A 22658-nucleotide genomic window follows, 5' to 3' on the forward strand; every position below is an offset into this window, starting at 1 on the left:
AGCATTGACTAGCCGCGCCGCCACCAGATCTTGGAGATATTCTCGTGCGCGAGCGAACTTCGGATCTTGATAGTTGACTGCCGACCAATTTAGCCTATTGTTACTATGACGCAGGCAAAAACTGTGATCCATCGGGCTCGCGAGCCAGAATGAGCTGTTTCGTCCGCAGGGACGGGACGAGCCTGAATCCTTCGAAGAGGGGGAACACCTTGGCCTGCGAAGTAGATACGTGACCAGTTGACAAAAGTTATAGTTATAGTGTACAAGAACAGAAAAGGTGATATATGTAGACCGTTTGTATAGTTTCTCCCATACAAATCTAAAATCATCGTATCGTTGTCGCAATAACGTCATGTCTCGAATTATACCCCCGACCCCGATCGCCATTATCGGCGTTGGTTGTAGGCTTCCAGGTGGAGCTAACAACTTAGACAAGCTATGGGAACTGCTGTCGGAGGGCCGCAATGGGCAGACTGAAATTCCCAAAGACCGCTGGAACGCAGATTCGTGGTTCGATGCTTATCCAGATGCAAAGCAGTCTATGGTGACCAAGCACGGATATTTCCTCCACGATGACATTTCCCAGTTTGATGCCAAGTTCTTCGGCATCTCGAGCGCGGAAGCACACTCGATGGATCCGCAACAGCGTCTGTTTCTTATGACGACGTATGAAGCTCTCGAAGACGCTGGTATTCCCATTGAAACGCTGCGCGGCTCCAACACTGGCGTGTATGCCAGCATATTCGAGAGGAGCTACGACCGCATGGGGCACAAGGACTTGTCCACGATTGGTAGGACGCACCTGAATGGAACGGGCGAGTCTAGTAAGTCGATGCAGCTAGCCAATGATGCCTGTACTCACGGCTTACACCAATCAGTCCTATCAAACCGAATATCGTACTGTTTCGACCTGCGGGGTCCCTGCATGACGATTGACACTGGCTGCGTATGAAATCCAAGAACTGAAATGTCACAAGAATGCTTTACTGACTTTGGGTAGTCTGGTAGTCTTGTCGGCTTGCATCAAGCATGCCACAGCCTTCGATTGGGCGAGTCGAATCTCGCCTTGGTTGGCGGCTCGCAGCTTGTCATTCAACCAGACGTTCTAAGCATAAGTGAGTTGTTCTTCGTCTGCACTGCCTGTGAATCGTAAGTCAGACACGAACATCGCGCTGATATCCATGTAGTGAGTGGCATGGGAATGCTCAATCCAGATGGAAAGTCCTATGCCTTTGACTCGAGAGGCGCTGGGTATGGACGCGGTGAAGGGGTTGCCACAATAGTACTCAAGCGTTTGGACCACGCGCTTAAGGACGGGTAAGTCATGGATCCTTCGAAGCCACTTAGCATGTTTACCAAGATGACAGTGATCGAGTACATGCCATCATCGCCAATTCGGGCATGAACCAAGACGGAAAAACGCCAGGCCTGAACACTCCAAGCAGCGAGGCACAGGCAGCTCTCTCCCTCCGTGTATACCAAGAGGCTGGGCTGAATCCTGCCGATACGTCATTCGTCGAGGCACACGGCACTGTAAGTCTCTTGGCATGTCAAAAGAAGACTCAGTCTAAGAAGAATAATTAGGGAACGCAAGCAGGCGACCGCGAGGAGATAGCATCGATATCCAAGGTCTTCTGCGAAGGATCTGGCAGGAGAGATGACCTATACGTCGGCTCAGTCAAGACGAACATCGGCCACCTTGAAGCTACTTCTGGCATCGCTGGCTTGTTGAAATCCATACTCGTTCTCAAACATGGCCAGATTCCTGCTAACCTCAACTTCATCAAACCAAAGCCGTCTCTAAAGCTCTATGAGAAGAAGATAAAGGTACAAGTTTTAAAGTCATCAAACTCGATAAAGGACGCGCTAACATGCAAGCAGATCCCGAGTGAACTTACAAAGCTGCCAACACCACAGCACAATGGCCCCGCTCGAGTATCTGTCAACTCATTTGGGTACGGAGGAACTAACTGTCACGTTATCCTTGAGGATCCAGGCTCCAAACACCAGCTTAACGGGAATACGAATGGGACATCCACTGATCAGAATGGCACTCAGTCATGTAATGGAGCCACCAATGGATCCATAAACACTCACTTGGCTTCTCCGAATGGATCTTCAATTTCTACTGATGTCACTACTATTATCGATTCTACTCCGCAATTGTTTGTTGTTAGTGCATCAACCGAGAAGGCTTTACTCTCAACACTTGAGAATACCAAGCAGTGGGCAAATACCCATCTACTGAATCCTCAGACTCTACGCAGCCTTTCTTACACGCTGGGTGTTCGCAAGTCTGTTCTTTCATTCCGCCGAGCTATCGTCTCATCGACCTGCATGGAGCTGCTGGAAGAATTAGATCAGATGGTTCATCCGAAGAGAGCGACCACTCTTGCACCGCTCACCTTTGTCTTTTCCGGACAAGGTGCCCAATGGCATGCAATGGGTCGTGAACTAATCAACTTGTCACTATGCTTCCGTCAGTCAATGATGGCTATGGAGAGTACCATACTGAGTGAAGGAGGCTCGTGGAGTCTCATTGATGAGCTACTCAAAGCGGAGAGCGAGTCGAGGATTGGCGAGGCTGAGATCTCCCAGCCTGCGACGACGGCCATTCAGATTGCGCTTGTGGATCTACTAGAGAGTCTTTCTATAAGGCCCAGCCGGGTTGTTGGCCACAGCTCTGGTGAAGTTGCTGCTGCATATGCTGCCGGTGCCTTGAGCAGAGACAACGCCATCATTGTGTAAGTCAAGTGCATATCCTACGAAACGATGTAACTGATGTTCAATAGTGCCTATCACCGTGGTGTTGCTTCCTCGAATGCAAAAGCAGCGGCTGAGGTGCCTGGCTCTATGATGGCAGTCAGTCTCGGAGAGGCCGAAGCGCAGCGATACATTGATAGGGTTACAACTGGAATTGTCAGTGTAGCCTGTGTGAACAGCCCAGAGAGCAGTACAATCTCGGGAGACTTGGCTGCCATTGAAGAGTTAAAGTCTCTGCTTGACGCCGAGGGAATCTTTGCCCGCAAACTTAAAGTTGACACTGCGTATCACTCGCATCATATGCGGCGAATCGCACAGGATTACCATAAAGCGATGCAAAATATCGAGTCCTCTGACGTACGAAGGAATGTTGCATTCTACTCAAGCGTCACCGGTACAACCAAATCAGCAGCATTCGGCGCCGACTACTGGAGTGAGAACTTAGTATCGCAGGTCAAATTCAGCCAGGCATTGGCTTTGCTGCGGGATGATCAATTAAGAAACGAACCGGGGATGGACACAAGTATTTTCATCGAAATTGGTCCTCATTCAGCCTTGGCAGGCCCTTCCCGTCAAACACTTGCACCATCAGGAGGCGCAAAGTTCAAATTCGAATACTTCTCTGCCCTCGTGCGTCACAAGAACGCTGTACAGACAGTCTTATCCCTCGCTGGCAAGATCTTTGAGCTAGGCCTCAAGGTTGATCTGGAAGCCGTACTCAAGATGAGCGATGAAGGAGAGCCTGAAACTATCCGAGATTTGAAATCTTATCCCTGGGATCTTGCTCCATTCTGGCACGAGTCTAGACTAAGCAAGGATCATCGTTTTCGCAAGTTTCCACCACATGATTTAGTCGGCCTACTAGATCCGGCGAGCACTGTTCAAGAGCCGCGCTGGAGATATCTCATCAACTTGGACGCCTTGCCGTGGCTGCGTGATCATGTGGTCGAGGGCTTTACATTGTATCCGGGCGCAGGCTACCTTACCATGGCTATCGAGGCAATGAAGCAGCTTGTACAGCTGAGAGATGCTAAGCAGTCGATTTCAAGATTCATCCTCCGTGATGTGGTCATTTCGAAGTCCATTGTCCTCAACGAGTCAGACAATGACGAGCAGTCTGGCGAAGTTGAAGTGCAGCTCAGCATGTCCACCTCACGCCAATATGAAGGCAGTCGTTGGGAAACGTTCCGAATTTGGTCATATGACAATGCGAATGGATCATGGACCGAAAACTGCTCCGGTGAAATTACGGTCGAATATGAAAGCACTGAGGATGATGAAGTGAATGGGACAAGAGAAACAGATTTGCGCAGGGAAGAATCGATGCAGCTCCTTAATGATGCTCTACAGAGCTGTAATATGGAGATGACAAAGGCCGAGTTCTACGAGTTCGCCAAGCTTACCGGCAACCAATGGGACGGGGCATTCAGTCCGATTGATTCTTTGAAATACGGCAACAAGCAAGGCCTTCTCGATATCATTGTTCCAGACGTGGCTTCTTTGATGCCATATCGCTCCTTCAGACCTCACATCATTCACCCGATCACCCTCGATGCTATTCACCAGCTCAGTGGGATGCTTTTCAAGAAGTTTGTGTCCAACGCTCCCTGTGTTCCAACCAAGATTACTCTGCTGGAAATTGATGCCAAGGTTTCGTCACGAGCAGGCGATAGCCTGACTGCCGCCATGCAGATCGAGCCCGATGGGCCAAAAGCATCTACAGGCCAGTCTTGGGTCTTCCAAGAAGAGATGGATGGCCAGCTCAGACCAGTCATCAAACTTTTGGTTAACCTCAGAGCCATCGGCGAGGCGCATCAAGACGAGAATCGGCCCTTCGTCCAGGATAAAGTTAATCGGCTAGAATGGAACCTGGATGCGGATTTTATGACAGAAGCTTCGTTCTCTCATTTTCTCTCCACCACACTGGGCTTGGATGAGAATATGACATATAACTATGAAGGAAGCAAAGTTTCTGCTGTCGAAGCTGAGGAAAGTTTCCTTGTAGCCGACCAGGCGGCATCCATTTGGATCCGGGATGCACTGACCTACGTTGAGGCCAACAACGTTGAGATCACGAGCCCTCATCTAGCCAAGTATCTTGAATGGATGAAGAAGTGGGTTAGCTCTGACTATTGCAGCCAGATCATGTCAGGCTTATGCTTGGAGGATGAAGTCAGCATATTGAAGCGCATTGACTCCCTCACCAATGCACCCGAGCTGCAACTACTTGCACGTGTCGGCAGAGCTCTTCCCGGAATTCTAAGCGGTACATCCGATCCCTTGAGTGTTATGCTGGAGGGGAACCTCCTGATAAGGGCTTACGAGGGTGGAACCTTCAGTGGTGACTATGAAGCTGCAGTTGCATATCTTCAGCTTCTCACATTCAAGAATCCACGACTTCGCTTTCTGGAGATTGGCGCGGGGACGGGCGGCTGCACAAAGCGACTTCTCGGTGGAATTGCCGGTCGAAACAGTGGTGGCGGCCTTCCCATCGGGCAGTACACGTACACGGACATATCAAGCGGCTTCTTTGAAGAAGCTCGCAGCACCTTCGCCGACTGGGAGTCTTATATGGACTTCAAGACGCTGGATGTGGAAGGCGATCCTCTCGCACAGGGCTTTCAGCCTGAATCATATGATGTCATCGTGGCATCGAACGTTCTGCATGCGACGAAGCGGATGGATGCCACGATGGAGCATGTGCGAAAGCTTCTCCGCCCTGGCGGAAGCCTCATCCTCGTCGAGAACTCACCTAAAGGCGCAGTTATCGGTCTTATATTTGGCACCCTATCTGGATGGTGGGCTCATGAGGACGAGTTCCGGGAGGACACTGCGCTGATGTATAGAGAGCAATGGGATACGATACTATCAAGGAACGGCTTTGGTGGAATACATGTTGCGCGCAACAGCATGATGGTTTCCAAAGCTGTGGCCCCGTTCACCAACGGGCATAGTACGGGAAACAATAGGATTGTACTCATCGAAGATATGGCCGATGATGGGATTGTCGAGATTTCTAAGTATATCAAGTCTACTTCGACCGATGTACAGATAAGCGAGTGCACATGGGATCGAGTAGATATCAGCGAGGACACGCTCTACTTGGTCGTTGATCGCGCTGAGACGCCTCTACTCCTCGACCCTCAGCCTCAATTATTCACGACACTCAATGCTCTTCTTGCCTCAAAGGCCAAGATACTCTGGGTCGTCATTCAAGATACCCCCGATCCAGTATCAACGGCATACAAGGGCGTGGTAAATGCTTTTATACGAGTCCTCCGTCGCGAGAGTGGCAACACTGGGTTCGTCACCCTCGACATCCGTGATCCTGCTCCCAGTCCCGACGTAGCCGGGCAGGCAGTAGCTGGGGTCTTACAAAAGTGCTTCTGGCCAGGGACTCATGATGAAAAGTCTCTGGAGCCTGAGATCGCCTATGAGAATGGCCGACTATTGATTCCTCGGGTATTGCCAGATGCCACGTTTTTGAAATGGACTCGTAGCAGCTGGAATGATTCCACCATGGCCCAGACAGAGACTGCTCTTCATCAAGGTGACCGGGCTCTCAAGCTTGAAGTCGCTACTCCCGGCTTACTAGGCTCTCTCCGATTCGTGGATGGTGACTTGTTGCCAGAATTAGGAGCTGACCAGATCGAGGTCAAACCCGATGCCTACGGGGTCAACTACAGAGATGTGTGCGTGGCCCTCGGACAAATGAATTCCGATGCGCAAATGGTCGGCGAATTCGCAGGCATAGTAACAGCCATTGGCCCAGATATGAGGGACTCGTTTCAGGTGGGAGACAGGGTCATGGGCTTTGGTGCTCAGCCATATAGCAACCTGTCACGTGTCAACGGATACCATGCCCACAAGACGCCCAACTGGATGAGTAACACTACAGCAGCATCAATACCCTACGCATATGTGACTGCGTACCAATGTATTAGGAACCTGGCCAACCTCGACAAAGGACAATCCGTTCTCATCCATTCTGCATCCGGAGCGGTTGGGCAAGCGGCAATTCAACTTGCCCAGTCCATTGAAGCAGAGATCTTCTGTATGGTCGGAAACCGCGAGAAACGGCAATTTCTCATAGATACTTACGGCATCCCAGAGAGTCACATCTATTCTAGCCGGTCAGGTTCAGTTAAACAGAGTATCATGCGTCTTACAGGCGGGGAGGGTGTGGATCTTGTGCTGAGCACATCAACGGGAGAGATGCTTAGAGAGAGCCTTGACTGCGTTAAAAGTTTGGGCGTCTTTATTGATCTGGTGAAGACTGAGATGCAAAAAGCCTCTCTTTTGAGCATGGCTGCATTCGAAAAGTCAATCACGTTCCATGCCTTTGATCTGATAACCCTGGCTACACGAAAGGCTGACCAGATATACCGCGTTCTTGGTGAAATCGTCAAACTCATTGGGTCAGGGGCACTTTGTCCGATGGAACCAGCCAAGGTGTATCCCATCGAGCAGGTCGAGGATGCTTTCCGCCTTGTGAGTGCGAGAAAGCACATAGGAAAAGTTGTTCTCGTGACACAGCCCACTTCCAGAGTCAAATGTCTACCAGCGCAACCAACACCTCTGCGACTCCGGAAAGACGGAACTTACATCGTGGCGGGAGGTCTTGGCGATCTCCCCTCACGGATATGTCACTTTTTCGCTGCCCGTGGAGCCGGACATATTGTCTCCCTCTCTCGGCGCACCATCGACGATGAGACGAGACGTAAGCATATGGCAGCAGTGGAAGCGCATGGTGGTCAGCTCCACCTACTGAAATGTGACATCACCGATGAGGAGCAGATGAGGAATGCTGTCTCATTTTGCAGGGCGCTGCCTCCAGTCAGAGGCGTTGTGCAGGGCGCTTTGGCTCTGAGGGTAGGTTGCTGTTATCCACATGGACCAATGCAATATTCTGACACTTTCTAGGATCGAACCTTTTCCCAAATGACTGTCGATGAGTGGAAACAGCCACTTCAGCCCAAAATTGTTGGAACCATCAATCTAGACAAGTATTTCGCCAGCCCGGACTTGGCCTTCTTCGTGGCACTGTCATCTATTGTGTCAGTGATTGGCAAGTCTGGCCAGTCAAACTACGCAGCTGGCAATGGCTTCCAAGATGCCTTTGCACGTGCTCATGCCAATCACCCGCATACTCAGTATGTCTCCCTCAACATCGGCGCTGTCTCCATTGATGCCCACGGCGCTTTGGAGGCATCCCAGAATGAGACCACAATTAGCACTATCAGGGCAAGTCTCCGACAAAACAGTGTCATGGATATCTCCTTCGACGAGTTCTTTGCAAACTTCGAATACCTCATGACAGATCTTGCTCAAAGGGATGGCCTACACCAATCAATTCAGGGAGTAACACGTCTGTCAATGATGGAAGCCAACGACGAGTATCTGCTCGATAATCCCGTTTTCAACCAATTACAACATACACTGGAGCAAAAGACCACTGGCGCCGCCAAAAGCGACAAGATCGACTTTGTAGAGGCACTGGCTGGTGTCAAGACCATGGTCGAGGCCGAGCAGCTGATCCAAGACGCTGCACTCGCCAAGTTTGCTGTCTTCCTCGACCGACCGATAGAAGAGATTCGGGTCAATCAGTCTTTAGCTACAATCGGACTGGATTCTCTCGTCAGTATTGAGTTGAAGAATTGGATGGTGCGCACATTCCAGGTTAATCTGCAGACATCAGAATTGAGCGGCGCCGGCAGCATCACAGCCCTCACGGCCACAGTTGCTTCGCGATCTAAATTGATTCCTGATGAGATCAGGCAATCAGGACCGAAAGAAATTGGCACTGCCACAGAAGAATCGTCTTTATCGACCGGCGAGCAGGCTCAGACTAATCACGGCTTCTATTGTTGCCGGACTTGCAAAGAGTTACCCAGGTACCCGCTCGTCGACCTCGACGAGGCCGTCAAGGATCTTCTCAACAGCGTCGGCCATTTCGCTCACACCCGAGAGGAGTACACAGAGCTCAGCCGCAAAGCCCATGCCCTAGCAGCACCAGATAGTCTTGGTCGCAGACTCTACAATAAACTGCGTGCCCAGGCTGATGATCCCAACGTCGAGAGTTGGATCGCCGACTTACTTCTTAAGGCCTTGCATCTCAAGCGTCGATACCCACTCGCGCCCTTTGGAAATTTCTTGGGTACTCACTTTGATAGCCCGACAGTCCACACCCAGGCGGAGCGAGCGGCTATACTGACTACAGCTTTGTGTGAATTCAAGGCCGACCGTGACGCTGGCAGGCTGGAGCCTGACTTTCTCGGTACCAGAGCTAACTGTGGGCACTCGTTATCCTGGCTTTTCAATGCCGTAAGAGAGCCAAATGTCGACTGTGACAAAATGATGAAGTACCCAGACAATGAGTACGTTGCCGTATTGCGAAGAGGGCATCTCTTCAAAGTCCCGCTGAAGCAGGCAGAGACCACAGTTTCATATGACACTCTGAAAGCAACGTACCAAGCAATTGTCGATTTGGACTTGGAAGACAGGTCTTGGGCTGGCATGCTGGCCACTGATAATCGCGATTCATGGGGTCTGGTAAGCGGCATTTTGGGCTTCAACTTGAGATTCAACTGACAGTCTTTTAGAATCGGCAGAGACTGCTCTCTTTGGACAGCAGGAATGCAGTTTATCTCGAAACCATAGAAGCTTCTGTATTCGTCCTGTGTCTTGATGACAATAGCCCCATCACGCGTGCAGACCGAGTCCGCTCGGGCTACATCGGGGACTCTTTCAACCGCTGGCACGACAAATGCACCCAGATTATTGTCACCGCCAATGGGCGCTCGGCAACCATCTTCGAGCACTCCATGATTGATCTCATGACGGTTTCTCAGCTTTCACAGAGACTCCAGAATGCTATCACCACTCTTGACCCTGGTAATGCCGCAGCAAGCGACGGTACCATTCCTGTTGATCTAGCCAGTCTCAAAGAGATCCCCTTGGTAACAACAGAAGACATTGATGGTCGCATTGACACTCTCCGCCAGGACTACCTTGCCATCACATCCACAAGACAATACGTCCCGCATCTCATTAATTCATTTGGCAAAACGCTCTTGCTCAGTCATTCCGCGCCCATCAAGGCGACCGTTGACCTAACAATCCAGCTAGCCAGTCGGCTGCATTTTGGCTACCTGCCAGCCAGTTGGGAGACCGTATCAACAGCGCATTTCCACCTTGGCCGTCCAGAGATTGTGCAGGTGGTTCTGAAGTCGGTGATGGATTTTTGCGACGCTGCTCTTGACGATGCTGTACCCCGAAGCGAGGCTCGTGCCAGACTTCTACAGGCGGCACGCGAGTGCAATGCGCAAATTGCCAAGGGGACCGAGGGCCGCAACTACTTCAGGCTGATGGATGTGATCGAGGTCATGTCGCAGGATCAGAAGGATGAAGAGATGCCCGAACTTTTCTCCGACCCTGTCTGGAAGAGGGGCTACCCGCAACTAATTATGCAAACGATGGTGGAAACAAAGCTAGCAGAAGATCCGGGCTTCACTATGCCGAACCCAGAGTCTGTATGGATGAATTATACAGTATTTGATAATTCGTGAGTCTCCCTAGTCCCAAGGCGATTGCTTTAAGCATGCATACTAACAACAATAGGCTTGAGGTATGCTTTGTCAGTCCGGTGAAGGGCGCGGAGCGTTTTGGAGCGGCCTTGGATTGTGCAGCAGAGCTTGTGAAGAACATTATTTCGGCATAGGATATATAGTATTTATCTCTTATAACTTCAAGAAATTCGCCTTTCTTACTACTACCTCTATATCCTAGAAGGATAGCGCGCGGCGTTGCGTCTTCTGCAAACGTCGAAGCTGCTCCCTGCGAAGAAGTGAGGATTCCTCATCAACCTCTTCATCGTTAGTGGGCAAGTGTCCTGAAACGTTCTCAGAGACTCCCCCTTCCAGTTGCTGTTCACCGAGTTTTGTATCAGGTGGAGGGTCATGGAAGGCTAAGCTGGTGCCCTGTACTCTTCTTCGCAGGCGACGTGCGTTACTGGTGATGTGCCCTCCGGCATTGTCATGGTAGTCTTCGGAATCACTGGATAGGTTTCCTGATAGACTTCCAATATCACCTTCCGGCTTGAGTTTCCTGGGGTTGCTGGAGTCTGCTAAGGGTTTGTTAAATTGACGACTCTAAAGTTGTGGTTGTATGGTTCGAACTCCGGAAGTAGAGTCAGAATCTCCTGGACCGACTGGCTCCGCTTCCAAGGGAGATGTTGCACTGTTAAGCTCCTCGTTTTCGTATTCGTCCCCTTCGCCCCCTCCAATACCAGCCAAGTAATTCAGCAGTGATGGTGACTTGGTCTGCCGCCTGCCTTTCTTGCGCATCCACTCAAACTGATGCTCACCCCTCCGGCTTGGCGTCTCCTCCAGCTGATTTTTGACCCGTTTCTCACGGATGCATTCGTGTGCTTCAACATCAGGCCTTGTTCACACTCGGGCACCCACCGCTTCACCAAGACGCAATCGGGGTCCGCGTCGAAGTCGAAGTCAACATTGAACGTCCGCAATGTCTCAAGAGATAGATGCCTGCGAGCAAAGCGTGTATCGATCGGCCGATCATTCTAGGCAACTGGGCCGGCTTCGTCGGAGGGATCAATGCGAAGCCGCTTTGACTCCTTGAATCCAATCGGGGCCTGCTCAACCTTCTTCGCGGACTACTCAAACTTGGCTTTGGTCTCCTCTTGGATGTTCTTCTTCAGCTCCTCAGCAGCCCCCTTTGCTGCGGCTTCAGCCTCCGCTGCCGCTTTGGCCGCCTTCCTCTCTTCTTCGAGCTTGGCCTTAGCCTCGGCCACTATCATGGCTTTGAGTTCTTCATCGAACTTCATTCGACCTGACTCGATTACAGGTTCACCATAAGAGATAGGAGAGGCGGCTGATGGCCTGGGAGCTTCGCCGTCTGGCGTCTCGCCAGCGGTGACGTCGCCTTCACCATCGTGTCCGACAGCCATAGCATGGGGGCCGCTTGATTACGATTGTTTATCTGTCTCGCCTGATTCTGGTTACTCATGAGGTTTGGAAGAAGCGTCCCAACTGTTGTCATCGGTCGAGATAGCTCCCAGCTCAGATGCTTCATCGTTCTGCTCATCACTTTCGACGTCATCCTCCAGTCCCTCATCTTCAATACTGGGAAGAGCGAATAGAGCCAACTGTTCAAGATGCCGCCCAGTGTGCTTGACGTATGACTTCAAGCCCGAAATAGCTTGTCTGCAAAGAGGGCATTCTTTAGTCACGTCACTTGAAACAGATACCTCGCCGCGAGCCACGACGGTGCTGAGATGCTCGTCGCTCGCGTTTGGTAGGTAGTGATGGCGAACGTGATCCCCGAGTTCGACCGCAGACGGGAACATGCTTCCGCACTTGAATGGACAAGACCATGTGCGCCAGTGATACTGGGAGATGTGAAGTTGCCACCGATGGCGTCGATCAAAGTCGGTGTTTGATTCGCACACCTTTCGAAGAGACACGTATACGGCCGGAGGTCTCCAAAGACGCGGCGCCTATTAGACGTGGTAGATATAAGCAGACTGGCGACAAAGTGGCACTTACTTCCATGCCCCTCGGGTACTGGCTGATATCATCCTGCAAGGGGCAGAATTTGATGGAATATAAAATAAATATACCAATCTGGATTAATGGATTAAATACACGTTATGTCTGACAATATGTAAGTAAATAGTGAAGTGAACAATTGAGCTTGGTATATATTATAGAAGAAAGTCTATATCGAAGAAGCTACTTGTACCCTGAGAGTAGTTTAAGCCTAACATGGTTTGCATTTCATCGGAATGTAGTAAAGGTCGTGCCTTGTCATGTCAGCGTGTTAAAGGAAAAGGTTTGAGTGGGACTTATCTTGTATATTGTCACTTCCATCAGTATCCGACTGATGAATTTGAAAGTACCTCCTCCATGTCCACAAAGAATCGTACACCACGCTCATACTTAGCCTATTCCTGACTTGTTTTAACTGCAAATCTATGAGCGTGACACCTCCGACAACTGCGGGATCGGGAAGGGCGCAAAAGAAGCCGATGACATCACCTAGACGAGCAGGTAGATCGTTATTCGCAACACTCATCTGCCGAAGGCCTGTGATGGAAGACTCAAGAAGTTGTTTACCAGCCTTGGCATCTACGATGGGGTTGAAAAACCCATTTGTAAGAATTTTGAGCAGCACGAATGCAGCGTTGACATATGTCTGGTAACAAAAGAAAGGGCAGTGATTGAAAAAGCCTTGGAGTCTTGCATTAAGCCGTTGGCCGAGGTCCAGAAGATTGTAGGCTGTGGAGAAAAGTCCAACAATCCGGTCTTTGTAGGCCTCCATTGCAGAATGATCGAAAAGGTAGAATGCCTGAAGATGGAGTCTTGCAGCCTGGAGATACCAAGACTCGGTGTCTTGAGAGGACGATGAGAAAATGCGGATATTTGCAAAACGTAGAGATTTAGTACTCACCGCATGACCCAGAACATTCCTTCTCAAGCTCATCCAAATCCAAGTTCAGTAGATGATACATCGTGGATCGTTCACGCGTCAGGGCGCCCTCGCCACCTGTCGGCATAGGTCTCGCCAACGATAAGGAGACACGAAGCCTGAACCGTTCTATTTGAAGGCGCAAATAAAAAGGTGACTCAGATGAAGAGGATTCAAACTGACTTGGTGATGGAGACTCGTATACCTGGGAAAATAGCGGTAGGCCGCAGCCAATGCTCACACTACTCGAAACGACTGTAGGTCAGTGAAGGTTCAAGGGTTTATTGGATAGAAATTAGAAGATGCTTAGTGCCAAGACTAACCTGATGGCTACAATGTTACAGGCCTCCCAGGTCTGCACCCATTCGGAATACTCGGACGTATCAAGCTTCAATGGAACTTTGGCAAAGTCTTGAGCATCGAAGGCACAATGAAGACCCATCTGTGTACTCATTTGGAGCATGATACCCACAAGCATAAACGTAGGGTCTGACGTGCTGCTGCTTGTGGGAAATGGCCAAGTACACAAGAGACATAGCGCACGAATGGTCGAGATGGAGTGTGACATAGACCGCAGGGTTTTCCACAACAGCTCCGTCACATTTCTAGCCAGTCTGGGTAGGAGAGTTGGCTGCGATTTGTGCCGTCTTGCTGCCACGGCCATAATCACCCAGAACAGCAGGTCCGATCTTTCATAGTATTCGTGGGGGCTTTTCCTCTCGTCGATGAGAGGAAGGTAAGGATGGTTGTGCTTGATATACCTAAGCCGGAAGAAAATAGATTGGTAAGGTGCAACAAAGAGATTTGTGCTAAAGGGCTGGCCAGTAATTTACTAACTTACATATTGAATAATTCGTCAATCTCCTCTATTTGAAGAATTATGTTACCAAGTGCTCGTGGCCGTGCTAACGGGAAAGTGGAGGCGTGATGCTGAGTTGGCGGTTCGATACCAGGACGAGTGGTGAGACATTGCAGATCCGCATCATTAGTTGTGGCATCTGGGAAATCTATAGATACAGGTGTAGAATCGGGTCTCACTGGGGAGAAATTGAGGCCAGTATCGGTCTGGTTCAGGGTATTAAACACGACACCAGGTGTCCCAACGGATGCTGGAACGGGCCAGTTGGTTCCGTTATGCTGGGATGAGGTTGATGTGTTGCTCTGGCTGGCTCGCAACTGCTCTCGTAAGCTCTGTATTTCACTTTCCAGGTCCGTTGGTTGCCTACGGATATGGTAAGAATGACCATTCGTCATAGTTTGCGCCTTAACTTGACTTTGACGTTACCTTCGTTTTCTAGTTCGACGAAAGCCATCGTCAATTCTACAAGCAAGTCCGAGACGTCTGCACCGACTACAATAATCCGACACCGTTAAAACTTGGGCAGAGGTAAGGTCACATCGAAGCTATGTAGATAATCAGCAACAAGTAGTGTGTTAAAAGTGTTGGAATGCGGGAGAGGGGCAGCACTTTTTGCTGTTTACAATCATTACACGCTTTTCGCCGACTGGACATCTTATCGGCCTGATCGGCACCGAACTCAGTTCGGCTAGATCCAGATTCCTCGTCTGTCCGTCTAGATAATTGCATCGGAGCGATAGTCTCCTCCGAGGAACCTATTTAGTATTTAGAGGCCGACGGAGGATTTGCAAAATTAGGAGGCGACTGGCAATAGGTCAATGATGTAAATTACGTGAGGCTGAGTAGGATGTAAAGGAGGACATTTCGGATGTCCGATGCGGCGGGGATGAAGTGATATTTAGCGCCTAACCCCAAGCCACTTATCGCTATGACGTGTTAAATTATGCCAAAACCCAGTAATCGTAAAAACACACATAACTCAATTATGAAACTAAGAATAACATATACAATAAGCAAGTAAATCACTCCACCTTTTACCTTAAAGGCAGGTTTTCAAAAGCATATAAAAAGCTTAATCTAAGCCTAAAATAACTAAAATTAAGATATATATTATTTAACTATATAATCTCTATAATATGTTTTTCATCGAGCTTTTACTTAATATAAGGTAAGGTTTTTTTTGCTATATAGTGTATTAATCCACTCGCTTATCTAATCCACCTGCTTATCGTATAGGTTACAGGCGTTTAATTTTAATAACGCAAGTAATTAACAAAGACAGATATGTCCCAGAATTTCACAATAAGAGCCAAAGCACTTTATATAAACTAGTATCCAAAAGGATCTCTATTAGCAGAAAGCTAAAGGGAAAAAAGTTTAGAATATTCTCATACTACTTCATAGCCTTAAGACTCTTCAGAAAAGCTTTTAAGCTCTACACCTTGCTATAGAGACTGCCACCTACAGTGTTATCCAGAGCCGTCGCTTGCTCCAGTCCCACGATAGTAAAAAGCTTCTTAGGGGTAAACTTTTTATCTAATCCAGTCCTTCCCGTCTCTTTGATCTGAATGAATACATCCTTAATAGCCTGGTAAGCAGGGCCGATGGATGCAAAAGGGAAGATAATTAGCTTGAACCCAAACTCCCTGGCTTCAATAGGTGTCCACGATGGAGTTGCTCCATGCTCGACCATGTTAAGCAGCATAGGCGTGGGGGCCATGATATTGCATACTTCCCGAGCCTCTTGCTCTGTAGTGATACCTTCGAGGAAGCCGACATCCGCGCCAGCCTTGACGGCAGCCTGGAGCCTGCGAATAGCCTCATCGAAACCATGGGTCTGTAGAGCATCGGTTCTGGCAATGATAACAATGTCAGAACCAAGGTCTCTGCGAGTTTTATAAGCAGCAGCGATGCGCTGTTCGAAGATGTTGATATCGACAACGGCCTTGCCGCCAAGGTGACCGCATCGCTTGGTCTGAATTTGATCCTCAATGTGGAGGCCAGCAACGCCGGAGCGGTGATATTGCGCAACGGTTCGAGCCACCATATTGGGGCCACCGTAGCCGGTGTCGGCATCAGCGATCAAAGGTACAGAATTGTCGAGGTTTGCGATCATTTCGGCGTGTTCGCGCATGTCGTTGAGGGACGCGAAGCCAAGATCGGGCTGGCCAAGCTTGGATGCGACAGTGCCAGCTCCGGTCTGTATCGCCATATTAGCGTTAATGAAAATTACTTGAGAGGTTAAGAGCCTGTCTTACCATGTAGAGGCACTCAAATCCCACCTCAAGTGCAATGCGTGCACTGAAACCTTCGTAAACACCCGGTGCGATCAGAATCTCGTTGGATTCCAGCCTCTGACGAAGTTTGGTAGCGCTGGAGATAGATGAGGCATTGTGCCCATTGCTGTGACCGTTGGTGCTCCCGTTAGTGTGAGACATGTTGATAGATGTTGGTTTCTGTGATTTCCTGTTTCTAGATCGACTTGTATGGTATAGCTGTTGTTTTGTTGTGATTTTTTATTCTATCATTGAGCAGGCTCCTGCAATTAAATAAGTCATGAAATGAACCTTTCGTTAAATTATCACAATAGTAGCATTCCGAACCGGCGTAATACCCACATGTCCGATCGGACTTCTGCAAGTCCGATCAGTCAACCTTCCACCACCCATTCTCTGCAGTCCGACCGGCGTCCATCGCTCATTGTCGGACTACCAATCCCCGCACTCTTTCTAATCCTGCATTAGACTGCCCCAGATCGAATAATCTGGGGCCCCGCACGCTTCTGCCCATGCCGATGCGGGATTGGGAAAGAGCGGAGGTGAGAATCGCCTGTAATGTTGATAGGTATATGAACCAAGCATCCCTGAATCCAAGAGATCATCTTGTCTACATCAGTGCGATAACCTCTTCAGCAAGTTCATCAAAATCATCCACTTTGTTCCATCACAGACAATTCAATCCATCGTCGTTATTAACATGTCGCTGAAGAAGACTACCTCTTCTGTTCCCCAAGACAATCATCTTTCTGTTCATGACAAGATGCAGGATGAGGAGTACCATCTTAAGGGTGCTCCGTCAGAGATGGGCGTTGCCGATCATGAAACTCCTGAATGGAAGCAGAGCGAGAAAAAGCTTGTTCGCAAGCTTGATATGACACTTATGCCCATGGTTTGGATTCTTTATATGTTCAACTATCTCGACAGGAACAACATCGCGTCAGTGTCCATCTCCCCTGCGTCCCCTTTCCTGGTTCATCAACTGGACAAGGACTAATCTTGTTCCGCGCATAGGCAGGCACGACTTGACGACTTCGAAGCAGACCTCGGTCTCGTCAACAATGAATTCAACATCGCAGTATCTATCCTCAATGTTGGCTACATGCTCGCGCAGCTTCCTTCCAACATGATCCTTACAAGAGTTCGCCCTAGTATATATTTGCCTTGCTGTGTCATCGTATGGTCATGTGTCTCCGCTGCCACTGCTGGGGTGACCAGCTTTTCCGGTCTAATCGCCGTACGATTTGTTCTTGGTATTGTCGAAGCACCATTCTTTCCAGGTGTAAGTCGCTTATCCGATTTGGGTCCCAGCATCAAGCTCTAAAGTCCAGCACTGACATTCGGATGCGGTGACAGGCTTTCTTCATGCTTTCTTCCTGGTACACTCGAAAGGAGCTCGCCCTTCGCACTGCCGTCCTCTATTCAGGTCTTGTCATAGCTACGGCCTTCTCCGGCCTTATTGCAGCAGGCATATTCGCGGGTCTATCAAATACCGCCGGTCTTCATGGCTGGCAGTGGCTCTTTATCCTGGAGGGTGCCGGTAGCGTTGTTGCCGCCATTTTAGCCTTCATCCTGCTTCCGGACTTTCCTGAGTCCACAACTGGGAGTCAAAAATGGCTCTTGACAGAACAAGAGCGCCAGGTAGCTATGCAAAGGATTGGGCTGGATCGCGTGTCTCTGCCCGAAGCTGACCGGTCTGTCTGGCACGGTCTTCGTCTTGCTGTTAAAGATGTTCGGACTTGGATTTTTGTAGGTTTCCAAGCCCCGCCTTGAATAAGAAAGAACCGGTTGACCAATCCTTCACAGGTTGTCATCTTGTGCGCCAATCACACCGCATATGGGTTCAACAACTTCTTCCCCACGTCAGTACCAACACTTTTTTTCCACCATCAAAAACAGTATGGTCCGGTCTCTAACCTTTTAGGTCCATTAGTATCGTTCGTTCCATGAATCTCGGTAACCGTACCATCACACTAGTCCTTACAGCTCCTCCATATCTGTTCGGTGCCGCTGTTTCCTTCTTGGTGGCTTATTCAAGTGACCGTTTCAACGAGCGCGGATACCATATCAGCGTTCCCATGGTCTTCGCCATCATAGGTTTTATCCTTTCAGTGGCAACCCTCAACAATTCCGCTAGATATGCTGCATCATTCTTCTACTGCGCTGGTGCTTTTGCTGCCAACGCCGCAGTTTATTCGTGGGCAGCCTCTTCGTTGAACCAAACGCCTGAAAAAAGAGCATGCTCGACTGCTATCGTGAACTTGCTCTCGCAACTAGGCAACATTTGGAGCCCTTACTTCTTCCCTGCATCACAAGGGCCACGATACGTCATGGCTATGCTGCTTATGATGGCTTTCTCCGCACTCAGTATTTTTGGATCCCTATTGATGAAGTTCCTGCTTAAGAAGGATAACAGAAGGCTGCTGACTGAAGCAGAGCAGTCTGGTAGGACTGTTAAGCTTTATACTACCTAAGTCTGGTATTTTCAATATCATTAATTTATATATCTCTACGACATTAAGTAAATAGAGCTTAACATATGTAAACATTAGACTTCTATAATAATTGCAGATGCACTATTGCAATTACAGCCCACTAAGATAATTTAGATTTAAAGATGTTGGAAATTGTCAAGTTAATTGAGCCTTTATTAAAGCTTATTAAATATATCTTTTATATAAAATTTATTTTCTTAATGTAATAACTAAAGTTATAAGAGCTTTTTCTTAATATTAATTAAGACTTAAATAATATTAAGATAAATATATATAGGTTAACTATAAATAGGAAGAGGCTGAACCCGACAGATCCGGCTGATGGACAAGGTAGATGCCTCAGGCACCTTCAATAAACAATTCAGTTCCGTTCCCAAAGAGGCTAATATTTGGACAGTTGAGTCCCGTTCCTAAAAAGGCATAGCAGAATTCTCCGCTCATCTCGATTGACCGCAGGAAGGAGAGATTTGCTAACTATAGTGATACTTTACTTTTAATTTGTAATAAATTTGGCGGCGCTTTTATTGCCCGGCTTTTCGTTGGTTGGTGGAGCAATTTACCTTAAACTCTATTCGTTCGGCCCGACCGGGCGGTCCCTTGCAAATCATTCTAAGATCTGATGATCCTCCTTTAAGTCTTGTCTATATTACGAGTTTCAGGTGGCATTCCTATGTCATAAGACGCGTAACGAGTCCTGCTCCACTTATTTGTGACTGTGGTTCCGTTTTGAGTCCGGGGCAGGTATTTCCGTTACTGGAAGTCTAATTTTCTGTTGTACAACAACCAGAAATAATATATAAGACATAAATCTAAGTATCTAACTATTAATTAGTCTACAACACACACCTCGATTAATCAACTATACAACACATTTCATCTAAATCATCTCCTTGATACCAAAGTGTTTACCAAGATGCAGCTCAGCAGCCTCCTTACTGTTATTTCCCTCGTCTCTGCTTCTCTCGCAGCTACCGGTGACCGTGGCAGTTACACTGTTTCTGGCCTTGGTGCCCGCAAGCAGGCTATCTTGAACGCTGGAGGCAACACTCTTGACTTGGCTATTGCCATGCTCGAGGATGAACACATGTCAACGGACTACAAGTATGGTAAGGAAACCCAGCTGCAAAGTTGGATCTACTGACTGGCGTACTAAAATTCAAATTTCCATAGGCGACGGCAAGACTCTCGATGCGGCCAACTTTGGCTTGTTCAAGGTTAACTGGGGAATGCTTCGTGTCTGCGCCAAGCGAGCTGGATTTGTAGGACAGTCCGAAAGTCAGTGGGAGAACGGTGCTAAGCTCAAGTAAGTGGTGTTGGAATAGGCATGCGTCACGTTTACTGGCTAACTGGCGGCTCAATTCACTCACAGCTCTGATATCTACGCTGATGTTGCCTCCCGTTGGGATTGCCAGGAATACTACGGTTACGATAAGTGGTTTGCCGGTCACCGTAACGGCGCTACTGGCTTATCGAACCCCAACACGGAGGATATTCGATTCTACCGTGAGTCTGTTGAGTGGATCCAGGCGCAAATCGATTCGAAGTCTACTTACAAGACTGATGACACTCGCTTTTGGGTTGATGTTAACCCTATCTAAGTCAACATGTCGGTGTGTGCTAAGGTCAAGGTGCTAAAATAGGACTAGTATATCTAAATACTACCTTGTAGGTGTACTTTAGTGTGTGGTCTTACTGTTGGCAATGTTTAGTATGTGGCTCAAGCTATCCATCGTGTAGTTAAGGGGAGAGGAGGATAGAGATAGACAAGGGCTTTCCCACTATAGTAGGAACTGGAATAGCTCTTATAGTACAGAAACTAGGGTTAGATCGCCCAACGGCGCAGGTAGCCAAATTGATTACAATTAGAGAGATAACAGCCTAAGATATATAGGACTTATCTCTTTTTTATTTTCTTTACTTTAATTTATTCTATCAAGCCAGCTTCAACTGGCACAGAACGGCCTGATTCCTATTGACGGGACTTCCTGGGCTACACACTACGGTGAAGTTATGCCAATCACGGGTCAGGTCAACATCTAGTCCTTTCACGGCATCATACCGTTGCAGCATTCGGACAAGAACATACCCGGCCTCCGTCAACGCGAGCTGCTGCCCGATGCAGATCCTCGGACCTCCATTAAACGGTACGAAATGCCATGCGGCGCTCGCGGCTCCCCTCTTCTTCTCCCACCGCTCAGGAACGAAGTCGTCCGCGTCCTCCTCGCCCCAGAGGTCTTTACGCCTGTGGAGCACGTGCGTGCTGAAGTTGACCTCTGTTTCTTCAGGTATAAAGATGGGACTCTTTCCGTCCGGCCCGCCGCCCATTGGGAGGATCGTGTCGCGGAGCGCTCGGCGGGAGTTGAAGGGTACAACGGAGTGTAGTCGCAGGGTCTCGGAGAGCACGTGCTGAAGATATGTGCATTCTTTCAACGAAGCAAACGTCATCGTAACCGAAGGGCCATCAGGGCTGCAGCCAAAGGTAGAAATGATCTCGGAGCGAAGTTTTGCGAAAACACGAGGGTTACGGAGAAGGCAGTACCATTTCCAACTCATCAATGAGGCCGTGGTATCTCGTCTCGCGGCGAGAAGCCCAAGGACTTGTTCCCTGACCTCTTCATCGCCACCGCTACATCGCTCGTGGAGGACATTAAGAAAGTCATATAGTGCCTGGGAAGAGCCCTCCTTTTTGGCCATATCTGAGGCGGTAATAGCACTGTCGACAAAAGCATGTAGAGTATCCACGCATGAACACAGCTCGCGCGTGCCGTAGAGCCAGTAGAAGCTGCGTAGGCGGACGCGCGTGCCGAGGACAGCCACCATGCGCTCAAAGGCGTGATGGAACTCCATTCCAGGGTGGGAATCGTCTCCATCAAGAGATGCTTGGAGGGTGGATGAGCTTTGACCGAGGAATAGTTCCGTCGCATAGTCCAATGTGAGAGACGGGAGTAACGCGGCCAGGCTGACGGGCCCAGTCCAGGTGCCGTCCGCAATGGTTGAACTCTTCTCCTTCTCGATTCAGCGAAAAAAAGTCTGAACGTGTTCTTCAAAGAGGTCAAGCCGCGATACGTTGTCACGACTGAATCATGGCCTCATCATGTCTCGTGCCGCGCGCCAGGACGCACCATCGGCCGCGAAGATGCTTCTACCCAACACAGTCTTCAGATTTGTACTTCGCGTGGCGTCCATGCCAAAGTCGTTGAACTGAGATGCCAAGATTGCTTGAATGTTGCGAGGGTCCGCGGTGACGAGGTTGGTGGTGCCTAAGATGGACATACGGAAAGTGTAAACGCCCAGGGCGGCGAAGCGGTTGGCGACGTGGTCTGGTGTGCGCTGGTCACGGTCTGCGCGGAGGGAAGCGAGGAGTGTGTCAATTCCAAAGGGTAACTTGGATAGCTCAAGGGGCACTGGAGGACAGCCTCGTTGTCGAGCCCTATGAGCACGGGGTACATTTTTACACATCAATTTGAGCAGATGGATCGAGAGGGGACAGCTAGTAGCAAAATGTACAGCGGGATGCGCTCAAAAAGCTTCTCAATAAAAAATGGAATCATGGGCAAGCTAATGGCCTTGTCAAAGATCTTTCCGAAATAGAAGTCCATGGTTGTCTGTGGTTGACCACCTCAGTTGCCAGACCATAGACTCCTCTCCGGTTCCTTTTCATCGGCGATAGCGTTCGATGTAAAATGGTGCCTTTGTGGTCATATACGTTGTTGCGCCTAGGGCTACGGATCTCTCCCTTCATCTCGGAATCGATCCTACGATGGATGCGCTTAGATG

At 49.1% G+C, this 22658-nt stretch overlaps 8 protein-coding genes across 9 annotated transcripts; 3 read left to right on the forward strand and 5 right to left on the reverse strand.

Annotated features, from left to right (window-relative positions):
• Positions 1–352: 352 nt before the first annotated feature.
• On the forward strand, positions 353–10483 carry FOIG_09164 (uncharacterized protein; the record flags this gene model as incomplete). Its single annotated transcript, XM_031209355.1, has 11 exons — positions 353–824; positions 879–946; positions 1001–1115; positions 1188–1317; positions 1368–1533; positions 1585–1827; positions 1882–2744; positions 2793–7635; positions 7687–9315; positions 9366–10327; positions 10384–10483. 11 exons carry the CDS (start codon positions 353–355, stop codon positions 10481–10483), a joined length of 9591 nt encoding a protein of 3196 aa, XP_031061392.1.
• Positions 10484–11437: 954 nt separating this feature from the next.
• FOIG_09165 (uncharacterized protein) lies at positions 11438–11731 on the reverse strand (the record flags this gene model as incomplete). Its single annotated transcript, XM_031209356.1, has 1 exon — positions 11438–11731. One exon carries the CDS (start codon positions 11729–11731, stop codon positions 11438–11440), a length of 294 nt encoding a protein of 97 aa, XP_031061393.1.
• A 51-nt stretch (positions 11732–11782) lies between these two features.
• FOIG_09166 (uncharacterized protein) lies at positions 11783–12335 on the reverse strand (the record flags this gene model as incomplete). The annotated part of the gene is made up of 2 exons (XM_031209357.1): positions 11783–12280; positions 12330–12335. The coding sequence occupies 2 exons, from the start codon at positions 12333–12335 to the stop codon at positions 11783–11785; spliced, it is 504 nt and encodes a 167-aa protein (XP_031061394.1).
• Positions 12336–12603: 268 nt separating this feature from the next.
• FOIG_09167 (uncharacterized protein) lies at positions 12604–14753 on the reverse strand (the record flags this gene model as incomplete). The annotated part of the gene is made up of 6 exons (XM_031209358.1): positions 14720–14753; positions 14537–14655; positions 14093–14473; positions 13575–14012; positions 13234–13493; positions 12604–13175 (listed from the first exon to the last, which is right to left on the reverse strand). Coding segments are annotated over exons 3-6 (1272 nt in total). The 5' UTR covers positions 14095–14473; positions 14537–14655; positions 14720–14753.
• Positions 14754–15474: 721 nt separating this feature from the next.
• Positions 15475–16548, reverse strand: FOIG_09168 (methylisocitrate lyase; the record flags this gene model as incomplete). The annotated part of the gene is made up of 2 exons (XM_031209359.1): positions 15475–16310; positions 16369–16548. 2 exons carry the CDS (start codon positions 16546–16548, stop codon positions 15546–15548), a joined length of 945 nt encoding a protein of 314 aa, XP_031061396.1. The 3' UTR covers positions 15475–15545.
• A 538-nt stretch (positions 16549–17086) lies between these two features.
• On the forward strand, positions 17087–18860 carry FOIG_09169 (uncharacterized protein; the record flags this gene model as incomplete). Its single annotated transcript, XM_031209360.1, has 5 exons — positions 17087–17325; positions 17401–17668; positions 17743–18135; positions 18193–18248; positions 18320–18860. The coding sequence occupies 5 exons, from the start codon at positions 17087–17089 to the stop codon at positions 18858–18860; spliced, it is 1497 nt and encodes a 498-aa protein (XP_031061397.1).
• Positions 18861–19644: 784 nt separating this feature from the next.
• FOIG_09170 (uncharacterized protein) lies at positions 19645–20846 on the forward strand. 2 transcript variants are annotated; one of them, XM_031209362.1, is made up of 4 exons: positions 19660–19987; positions 20052–20184; positions 20251–20491; positions 20551–20840. In XM_031209362.1, the coding sequence occupies exons 1-3, from the start codon at positions 19795–19797 to the stop codon at positions 20477–20479; spliced, it is 555 nt and encodes a 184-aa protein (XP_031061399.1). In that variant the 5' UTR covers positions 19660–19794; the 3' UTR covers positions 20480–20491; positions 20551–20840. The 2 variants fall into 2 exon arrangements, with proteins under 2 accessions (XP_031061398.1, XP_031061399.1); XM_031209361.1 differs by having other exon boundaries at positions 19645–19987; positions 20251–20846.
• On the reverse strand, positions 20814–22340 carry FOIG_09171 (uncharacterized protein; the record flags this gene model as incomplete). Its single annotated transcript, XM_031209363.1, has 2 exons — positions 20814–21760; positions 22004–22340. 2 exons carry the CDS (start codon positions 22338–22340, stop codon positions 20814–20816), a joined length of 1284 nt encoding a protein of 427 aa, XP_031061400.1.
• Between the last annotated feature and the right edge of the window lie 318 nt (positions 22341–22658).

The sequence above is a fragment of the Fusarium odoratissimum genome (genome assembly GCF_000260195.1).
Source record: "Fusarium odoratissimum NRRL 54006 unplaced genomic scaffold supercont1.14, whole genome shotgun sequence".
NCBI lineage: Eukaryota > Fungi > Ascomycota > Sordariomycetes > Hypocreales > Nectriaceae > Fusarium > Fusarium odoratissimum.

What these genes read in the sequence shown, in the direction of transcription:
- FOIG_09170 (XM_031209361.1), top strand. Translation starts at nt 19,795, where the DNA reads ATGCAGCTCAGCAGCCTCCTTACTGTTATTTCCCTCGTCTCTGCTTCT. An exon ending in GTCAACGGACTACAAGTATG is followed by an intron (nt 19,988 to 20,051) that starts GTAAGGAAACCC and finishes AAATTTCCATAG; the next exon opens with GCGACGGCAAGACTCTCGAT. An exon ending in GAGAACGGTGCTAAGCTCAA is followed by an intron (nt 20,185 to 20,250) that starts GTAAGTGGTGTT and finishes ATTCACTCACAG; the next exon opens with CTCTGATATCTACGCTGATG.